Source organism: Amia ocellicauda, chromosome 22 (genome assembly GCF_036373705.1).
Source record: "Amia ocellicauda isolate fAmiCal2 chromosome 22, fAmiCal2.hap1, whole genome shotgun sequence".
NCBI lineage: Eukaryota > Metazoa > Chordata > Actinopteri > Amiiformes > Amiidae > Amia > Amia ocellicauda.
Genome location: NC_089871.1, coordinates 9,723,701 through 9,734,196, shown reverse-complemented (window position 1 = coordinate 9,734,196; position 10,496 = coordinate 9,723,701). Strand labels below are relative to the sequence as shown.

The 10,496-nt window shown below is 47.9% G+C and overlaps 1 protein-coding gene across 1 annotated transcript in view; it reads left to right on the top strand.

Moving 5' to 3' along the window:
* The window catches only part of dph1 (diphthamide biosynthesis 1), an 85,278-nt gene continuing 74,782 nt past the window's right edge, over positions 1-10,496 (top strand). Inside the window, exons 1-3 of the mRNA XM_066695309.1 lie at positions 1-99; positions 1,162-1,311; positions 10,280-10,343. Of these exons, the coding sequence (XP_066551406.1) occupies positions 48-99; positions 1,162-1,311; positions 10,280-10,343 (266 nt within the window). The 5' untranslated portion in view covers positions 1-47. The remainder of the gene's footprint in view (positions 100-1,161; positions 1,312-10,279; positions 10,344-10,496) is intronic.

The following is a 10,496-nucleotide window of genomic DNA, read 5'->3' as shown; positions in this document are numbered from 1 at the left end:
CTCGATTAGTCGTCCTTTCTGCGACCCACGTGTGTTTGTTTGGAGGAATGGCGGCGCCCACAGCAGAGACGAGAGTGGCAGCGGCCGGGAAAACGACAGGTTGTTATTTGCTGTGGTTAATATCAGCCTCGATTAATAATCACCATTTGAAATGCACAGTGTGTAGTTCATTTAGGGTTGGCTATACACTAGCTATGCATTCATACTGTTATAACACGTTCAGAAATGATGCAGGGCTAAGATCAATGTAAATGTGGCTCTCACACTGACATGCAGATTTTGTTGTTGTTGTTGTTGTTGTTGTGATTATTATTGTTAACCCTTTTGCTGCATATTTAATATGCACCACGTCTGCAGACAGCAGCGATTTAAAAAGCAGAGCAAGTTCGTGTGACATCCTGTAAAAATGATCTGGCACACAAGTCGGTCTTTCTACTTTTAGCATATAATTTGAATTCAGTGTCAGCGGGTCTGCCATTTCATATCGTTTATTTAAACACTGTTAAAAGCAGAGTGGTATTATAATTTTGCAATCTAAAGATTATGATAATAGTAATATTAATAACACGAATGGGCGTCTCTTAAAACCGTGGCATCATATCGATTTCATTCGTAGTAATTGTGTTGAGACGGTGAAGAAGTCACCCTCTTCTGTCCTACACACATGTATCTTTTTCAGCCCTGTCTCTGTATATATTACGCCAAGCCCAGTAGTGTCCCCCTGTAGGCAGCGCTGCGTGAAGCCATACTGCTATTGCAGACTGGGTTTCCTGCAGCAGGGTTAGAAAGGCCCTGCCTGAGCTGATTTGATTAATCTGACTTGAAGTGAATAATCAGCATTCTCAGTGGGAACAGATTGAAGAAACTGCCTCACCTGGCGAGAGGGGAATAGAAATTCTTTGATGTTTTTTTGGAAAATTGATTATTTCTCAGTTTCCTTTTTTTTCCTCCATCATCTTTTTATTCAAATGACTTCCTTGCATACTTGAAAATAACCTGGCAACAAAATGCACCGGCAAACCGGGGCACTAAACTCTCCGCCAGTTTGTGGTGTGTGGGTGACGGGGTTAGGGATTGAAGCTATGCTCATGGATGTGGATCCTAGCTGTCCATCATACCTACATGGTCTGGTCTGATAAGGGGGTTGTTTGTCGGCCACAGCTCGAGGACCCCGGCGGGTGGCCAACCAGATCCCCGAGGACATCCTGCAGGACCCCGAACTGCAGGCGGCCATCCAAGCACTGCCCGAGAACTACAACTTCGAGATCCCCAAGACGGTATGGAGAGTCAGGCAGGCCCAAGCCAAGAGAGGTGAGTCACGCCAAGGGTACAGCACAAGCACCCGGCAGTCCAGTCCAAACATGTATATGTGTTAACCAGGTGATCACATGTTTTGTTTATATGTTGCACCCGTGGTGATAAGGCAGATGGTAATATTTATGATTATTTTTATGTGCAAGGTATTTTTCTGCCATGGTTCGCATAAACAACACAGTTGTTTTCACACTTAATTTGGCCTTTTAAATCGATAGAATTAATCATTCTGGTCGGCTGAATGCGTCTGCTTCTTTCCCCAGTTGGAATCTATTGATGATTGTCATTGATTGGCCAGTTTTTCTTATGTACTTCTCACAGTACAGCACAGTGCAAATAAGACGTGTGGCTCCTGGAACAGTTACACAATCACACCCTGTGCTTGAGGTCTTTCATTAGGACTGATTAGATTATGATTTTTCAGGTTTATATTATTTACTGTTCAGATATGCCTTATCGCGCACCCTTTCCCTGCCTAAATCCCTTTTAAAATGGGAAAATTGCTTTATCATATTAAAGTGTGGGGCGAGGATTGCAATAACTCTGCCCTGGTCGCTGTAATTCAGAATGGGAATATTAGTCCAAGTATAGGAGACCGCTAGTTACAGCGCAGTTTTCTAGTGCAGTGTATTTACAGCACTTTTCATATTGAACCGCTGTGTTACACGCCCCAGTGTGTGATGGTCCCAGTAGATGTACACTCCACCACGGAAATCTTTCTGCACTGTTGCCTTTGGTACACATGACCTTTGGCACAATCCATTATCGGCAGGATGGAGTCGTGTCCCACTACAGCAACACAGCAGAGATTGCTATCGATAAGGGAGCCCTGTTGTCCTAACGCAGTCCTGCAGTTGAAAGTGAGATGGGTCACCTGCATTAACAGACAGTGGTCACAGTGTGTTCAGTGTCTCAGTGTCAGTGCTGGGCTGCAGTGTGTTCAGTAGCTCAGTGTCACAGTGTGTTCAGTAGCTCAGTGTCAGTGCTGGGCTGCAGTGTGTTCAGTAGCTCAGTGTCAGGGCTGGGCTGCAGTGTGTTCAGTAGCTCAGTGTCACAGTGTGTTCAGTAGCTCAGTGTCAGTGCTGGGCTGCAGTGTGGTCAGAGGCTCAGTGTCAGAGCTGGGCTGCAGTGTGGTCAGTAGCTCAGTGTCAGGGCTGGGCTGCAGTGTGTTCAGTAGCTCAGAGTCAGGGCTGGGCTGCAGTGTGTTCAGTAGCTCAGTGTCACAGTGCTGGGCTGCAGTGTGTTCAGTAGCTCAGTGTCAGTGCTGGGCTGCAGTGTGTTCAGTAGCTCAGTGTCAGTGCTGGGCTGCAGTGTGGTCAGTAGCTCAGTGTCAGTGCTGGGCTGCAGTGTGGTCAGTAGCTCAGTGTCACAGTGTGTTCAGTAGCTCAGTGTCAGGGCTGGGCTGCAGTGTGGTCAGTAGCTCAGTGTCACAGTGTGTTCAGTAGCTCAGTGTCAGTGCTGGGCTGCAGTGTGGTCAGTAGCTCAGTGTCACAGTGTGTTCAGTAGCTCAGTGTCAGGGCTGGGCTGCAGTGTGTTCAGTAGCTCAGTGTCCGGGCTGGGCTGCAGTGTGTTCAGTAGCTCAGTGTCAGTGCTGGGCTGCAGTGTGGTCAGTGGCTCAGTGTGCGAGTCTTGTCGTGCTTTATGATCTTGTTTCTCCCTAATAGAGCTCTTTACAAGTTTGCCTTATTGAACTGTGCGTTTGATTTGGATCTCTCTTACCTGTTACAGATCTTTAAAAATAAATTCAGGCAGGATTGGAAATGAGCCCTTATTCTCCTCTGATGTGGGTCTAATGTTTTTAAAGGTGTCTGGCATTGAAGCAGCTGAGCCCACGCAGATCTAAGAGGGCTTATAATAGCACTGTTGGTAATTCCCGCCTGAGTGTGTGTATCATTAATGGCTAACCTGTTAAGCATTGGTCGCTGCAGTGGCTGGAAACAATCCGAACAGAGCCGGATATTTCAGTAAGCTAGGAGAGATCAAAAGAAAATATCTAATTAAGAAAATAGCTCAATTAACGCTTCAATAAAAAGTAATTAAGTTGTCCTAATACAAGGAGGTCCTGTGTGATCAGGGCGGAAAAGCAGTGCTTTAACTCAGCTAGCATCACTGTAAACTCGGCTGCACAATGTGTGTGATTGACTTTGGGAAAAGTGCTTTTGCAGTAGAGGGGTGTGTGTGTGTGTGTGTGTGACCGGTTTATTGGTAGCTGTGCTGATTCAGCTTGTGTTGATTTTATTGCTCCTACGTGATCAAGTCTGTGAAAATACTGAGACAAGGAAAATAATCAGAATTTGAAAATTAGAAAAGATAAATCCAAAGGTCGGGAAAAGGTCGGAATTAGACCCACACACTGAATTGAGTGCAAAATTCACTCAATTTACTCCCCTCAGCCTGATTGCGACTATATAATAACGCACACACTGGAGCCAGGCGGCCGGGCTCTGATGTCTTAATTAGAAACAGTGCCGCCTCCTCTGCCAGTGCTGCGGGGGTCAGGGGGCGCCTTATCTCCCAGACTGCACTGTCCCTGCCTTCGTTTTGCCTCCGCTCTGATCCAGCAGAGCACCTGAACGCAAACCCTTTGAAATCATGTTGGCCTGCACCACAGAGGAAGCGTTTGTGTGACTGGGAGTTAGGGAGAGACTGGAGAGTGTCCAGAAATGGTGGATGAGGACAGCAGAAGCATGGAAAAGAGAGGGATCCCAGCCTCCTCCACCCGAGGGCTGTGTGCAAATCACTAGGGTGGAGGAGGCTGGGGTCCCTCTCTTTTCCATTTCTTTCTTTCCTACTTACATGTTTAATCTCTCTTTACACGTCATACACCGAGCTGTATTTTCTTTCCTGCTCCCATGTACCTCAAAGTCTCTTCTTTTTCTCTTTTGGTTTTCATCCCTCTCTTTTTGTTCCTCTTGATTTTTCCCTTCTCGCTGTAGTCTGCATGAGTCTCACTCTGTGTGGTCTGCATGTAACTAGGCAGGCCTAATCTGCCTCCTTTTACTGAGTGTTTCCCGCTGTCCAGCCTCGCAGAACCAATCGTACCTGTGAAAGGGAATCGGAGGGAGAAAATAAATCCATTTGATAAGGGATTAAAAAAAAGAAGAAGAAATCAACAAGCTTGCGTGTCAGTGGGAACCACTTTAACCTCTGCCTCGTGTCCCCCTGGGGAGTGGAATGGCAGACGCACATCCTCCTTCATCTCTGGAGAGGGTGTGCGTTTAAAAACAACAACACAGCAGATAAAACACTCAGGGCTCTCGGAGGCCAGTTCTGCCTGGATCCCCGTCTGTCTGCCGGGCTGCTAATTACAGCACTGTAAATCCAAGGTCACGCCGGTTTCACAGCACGAGTCTTACAGTCAGACTTGAGAAGAAGATCCTTTATCCGTTAAAAAAATTGAAGCGGGATAAACAAACTATTCCCAGTTCAGTTTCAGCCGAAGAATGCCCAATTAGAAATCATATTTTCCAGACACATTTGCTCCTCTTAAAGCTTGTCAGCGCTAGTCAATCTTGATGGGAATTATCCCTAATGTGATTGTGTAATTGTATGTGTTGTTGATGGTGTGCAGGCACAAGAATCGGTGACACACAGGGACATCCACAATGTTTCTAAGCGCTTGGAAGCCTCACAGCGGTTGGACTTGCCTCCTTTCAAGGACTTGCTCCTTTTTAATGTTTATTTCGAGTGCTGTTTTTTTTTTTCCATTCTTAAACGCCAGCCAATTAAAATAAATTCTCTTAATGTATTAATTTGAGTGTGTTAACTATCCAACACATCTCACCACTTGATCGTTTTCAATTAGTTTTGCACCTGCTGAACGCTCAAAGCCTTCTCTGTGATGGGCGAACACTCCTGCGAATGATGCAACTGTTCCTGCTTCGTGAGTTCAAATTAACACATCCTTTCTCCTTTGCAGTAGCAGAACATAGCGCCTCATTCCACTTCATACACCAATACCAGCGTGTTGTCGTTTCAGGATTGACTTCATCGTTTACTTTAGAAGGAGAAATAAACTGCACATTTTGGAAGGTTTTCACTTTTATAATCGGTAACCTCCCCTTCCCCAGGCGGAGTAACCGTACAATGAACAGAAGCCGCGGGTCAACAAACACAAATCCCCTTTGAAAGGCAGTTGTTACTTGGTGAATGATTGCTTTTACTAGAAAATATCAATGTTTAAAATGCAGCCGGCCTCGGGGGACGCTGGGGTCACACGCTTTGATAGATGCGCAGAATTAAAGCAATATTAAACACATACACTCTCATCAGTGCCATTGTCACCATAGAAAAATCTATGGATGGCACCACTGGGCGCCAGGAGCCTTATTTCAGTCGTTGCATTGGCAGTGCTCAGGCCGACAAACAGTACGAGGTGATTTAGATTTATTTAGATTTGTATTTTTTTTTTGTTTGGTCCCCCCCCCGCCACACATCATCAGATTTCTCCCTGAGTTTGCAGGCTGAATAAATCCAATCCTTATTCAGTCCATTTACCGTTGCCCAGCGTTGCGTGTCTGAGGAATTGCTACCAGATAGAAGTTCAGTGCCTATTAAGCGCCACAGCAGAATTCGCACCAGATATTGCAGCTGCTCATACCCTGGCTGGGGGGAAATAAAGACACGCATCTGTCCCATAGTCCTGGATTACCCAGCCTCCAACGCTGCAGGCCACTGGACTCGTGCTGCTGTTCCTTTAGCCTCCACAGCCGGAATCAGTGGAGATTGCTCTTTCTTTCCCCTGAACAGAAAGCACAATAAAGCCACCCGACCCCCAGGTGTTTGCCGTGTCGGCTTGCGGTGTCCTGGGACCGCATAGAATGTCAGTTACCTAAGCAGTGGTGGTTTTGTTTGTTGGTTCTGCTCTCTCACCGGGATCGATCCGGGTGACACATGGCACAACGCAGGCCTGGGTTCCAGTTACAGTGGCACGCCTGTCCCGCCGTTTCAGCCTCCGTTGCTGATACACGGGCCCAGACAGGAGCCCGACGGACAGCTCCCGACTCGCGTGTTGACGTCCGGTGGCAATGCTGACAATCGTGTGCCGTCACTCATGCTGACACATGTGGACAGCCGCAGCTGGGAGGCACGGGGAGGCACAGCTGCGGGCGGCGACGCTGATCGACACACAGAGGCCTGACACTCACATATGCTGCTGTTCACCAGCCCTGACACACACACATACACGCACACAAACACACACACAGCAATCTCACAGTCAGACACACAGACACAGACACACACACACAGCAATCTCACAGTCACACGGACACACACACAGAAATGCACACAATCCAACATATGGAGATTACACAAACACACACACACAGCAAGCTTACACAGTCTCACACAGCCAAGCCAATCAGATGTGCGGAGGCTAGCATACACACACAGTCACACTCACATGCACACAAATGCAAAGTCTTTTATGTGCATCATGCAAAACAGGCGACTTACACACACAATCACACTCACTCGCACAAGAACACACAGAAGACAAACGCACACACACACAGACACAAACACAGGCAGCCTAGCCGAGTGTCTCGCTGACGGATGCTGTGCGGGGCCGTGTGTCGGGGAGAGAGCACTCGGTGAGCCCTGTAACCTTTCGCTCTTAATAAACTCGCCCTTTGAAGTTAATGAGTGCCCTGCCTGTCTCTGTCTGTCTCGACGAGGTGAAGGCAAGTCTTTAACCTTTCATCAGAGCCGGTGCCTCGGCCGCCCGCCTCCCCCTCTCCTCTCTCTCGCTCGCTCTCTATCTCATCACCCCCCCTCCTTCTCCTCCTTAACCTCCCTCCATCTCTTCCCTTACCGTCTGCTCTCGGGTGAATTCCCTGGACGACGGGTGTTGATACTCTACACTTGAGCCACGGTGTGCGGGGGGAAGGGGTGTCCTCCAGGACACCATGGCTAAAGCAACAAGGTCACAGATGTGTGTGGAGCAAGGACAGCCCAAACAGCTGCTCCGGACTCTCTAGTGCTGCCAGACCAGGTGCTGCACATCCTCACCAGCTCATTGCACCACACAGCTGGGGCTGGAACCATCCATGCTCTCAATACCACCGACTGCACTGCCGCCAGAAGACGGGGGACAGCTGTCACAGCAGAGTATTTAACGGTGTTCATGGCCAGCCCTTGGCGGTTCATGCTGCCGACATCCTCTCGATAGGTGGGCCGAGGGGATGCGGCGCTACTGTTCCCCGAAGCAGAGGTGTGCAGCCTCCAGAGGCCAGCCTTCTTTGCTGCCCCCATTCCAGTTCATCCCAGAGGTGTTCTGTTAAAGGGATAGATGTTTTTCGGTGTTGTTCTCTAGCGCACCATTTTTTGGAATATAATACTATGAGCCCACCTTCGCTAAGAATACAGCCCCTGCACAGCTGAGCCCTGGGACAGTGTTACCGGGCCTGTCCCATTACTTTTGGTAGCTCAGGTTGTGAGAGAGATGGACAAAGTGTGGGGCTAGGGGAGCGGTTAATAGAAGAGAAAGGCAGCCAGGCTTTTTCCAGGAACGAATCTCCGAACAGCAGCACAGACCCTGCGGACGCCAGCGCAGTATTCCACAGCCGCGTAACGAGCCGGTGTTGTGTTGATTGTGCTGATTGTGATGTAACGTGGCTGTGGAGCAGCGGGAATCCTTCACGGACCCCCATGTTTGTTTATTCGTTTGCTTGCTTAGCAAAACCACGGGGCAGTCTTTAGTAAGTAGGTACAAGAACACTGGGAAATACAGAACACAAGAAGTAATCAAGTGATGAATAATGCCTCCAGCCTTTATTTTCACTTAAAACAGGATTTTCATTTTACAGAACAAAACGTGTCCAACAAGCCGGCACTGCTGTGTAGTTAAAAACACACATCATTGTGGTAGCAAAGGGCAAGTGCTAGTTAGAGGCTCAAAGGGGGGCTAGTACATCCTGCCAACACGATAATGCGCCCTGTCACCCAGGAGAGAGCTGATCACAGGGCCCTGCTCAGAGACCTGGCCACTGACAGAACACCTCTGGGATGACCTGAATCAGCCAGTGTCACTGCATTGCATGTGCTGTGGTGGAGGAATGGCCTCTATTACAAAAAATAAATAAAAAACAAATAGTATTGCAACTGCCATTAACATTCTGTAAAATATATTGTGAACATCTGTCAGTTTGGAGTTACTCTATTGAGTCAATGCTCTCTCTAATGCAGTGTGTCCTATAAATAGAAAAATAATGCTGAATGAAGACTGGGGGGCTGTTCCGGGTGGATAGAGAATCTCATTTCCTCTTTTAATTGTGATTAGTTCCCACTGCCAGCTGGGGTGGGGGGTGGTAGGTTTTCAGCTGGTGTGGCAGCCTGTTGGGTCCCAAGAGAAACTGTTGCTGCCCTCTTTGGGTTCCAGTGCCAGGGGGTGGGCATGTGCTGATTGGCTGCCTGTACCTCATTAGCGGGGAATGGTTAGGGGGTTGTGTGGGTGAGGTGCACAGCTGGGTAAAAGAAGGGCAAAACCCAGTGCCAGTCTGTATTAAGGGGGGGGGACCAGGGTCCCATGTCAACCTGTTTTCAGATGTTCAAACGCCAGATGCTTTTGTAGAGTTTGTATAGAGGCAGATGTGGCATTAACATAATAGCACTTACCCATGGATGTGAAAGACAGAAATCTATGCAGTGGCAGTCCGAAGTTTACCACCCTGTCTTAATTCAGTTCAGGTAACTTCATAATAATAATAATAATGATGATAACTGCAAAGACTCAAGGTATAATTATTTTCGCTTGGCTGATTGGGTATTCAACCAACTCTGAAAAGACAGAATTGATCATAAAAGTCTGCTTCAATGAACAATATTTACTTAACTGAATGAATTGCCCAACCACACCGTTCCAAATGAAGAGTATACTCAGCTCAATACAGAGCTTGTAGAAAAGTCTGCAGCCCATAAAAGCTGACACGCACCTGTGATATAACAATATCTGAAAGCCTCCAACAGCAGAGATTCAGGTTGGTCCTAAACGATCTCCGGAGTTTCTTGTTGGGGAAGGACTGCGGCTTTGGCTGGGTGGCTGGGTGGCTTGTTCCAGACTCCCGCATCTCTTAGTGTAACCAGTGACCTCCTAGTTTTGTTTTCTCGTGCTAAGCTTGTGTGTGTGTGTGTGTGTGTGTGTATCTGTGTGTGTCTGTGTGTGTGTGTGAGAGAGAGAGAGAGTTTGTGCATGTTTGGGCATGCTTTTCTTTTCTCCCCGACAGTGAATTCTGCCTGTTAATTTAAAAGGAGGAAACAGAGAAAATGAGCTGGCGGGATTATGAGCTGAAGTGACGAGAGAGAGGCCTCCGATGTGAGATGTGGTGACTCATTGCCGATCACTGTCACCGAGGGGAAGAAATTAAAGCAGAGAGTTGCAGGCAGATGCGCTGTCATCCCGAGATGATTGTACAAGCGTTCCTTCTGAGATCTGACCCCTTGTTCGATCCTTTACTTTGAGTGAAAAGGCACATTCACCCCACTTTACTGCAGCAAATTGGATTGCGTGTTGTACTGCTGTGCTGTGCTGTACTGTAGTGTTGCCTGCTGATGCTGTAGTACGCTGTAGTTCTGTAGTAGTGCTGTAAGTGTAGGGCCCATAACTATTGTACTGTGTCAACGTATAAGGCACCATGCTGTGGCTAAAGGGTATTTTACAGCACTGTCATTAATTCGCCATCAATTTGTCAGTGGGGTCTGTGCCGTAATGTGCAATAGCAAACATGCTGTATTCCTCTGCACGGTACTGCCCGGTGAGGCGTTATAGTTCAGCCCTGCAGTGTGCCACAACAACCCTGCCGTCTAGGTGGTGCTCAGTTTGAGCCTCCTTTGTTTTAGGATTGGTGTTGTATTCCAGGATGTATGTGAAGGTTCTTCATGGTCACAGGGCACAAACCCTGGCCAGTGTGAACTCCCTTTGACTGCCTCTCTCTCTCTCTCTCTCTCTCTCTCTCTCTCGTTCCAGTCGCTCTGCAGATGCCTGAAGGACTGCAGATGTTTGCTTGCGTGGTTTCTGACATCATCGAAAGGTAGGGGGATGCACCGACAGTCAAATGAGCCCCTCGCTGTGAGAGAGTTGGAGGCAATGCAGGAGTAAGAGAGTGTGGTGGGGAGGGTGTCTGGAGTCAAAATTATGGTAATGGTCAGGGTAGCTGCTTCAGGGTTCTACTGCGGTAAAACGG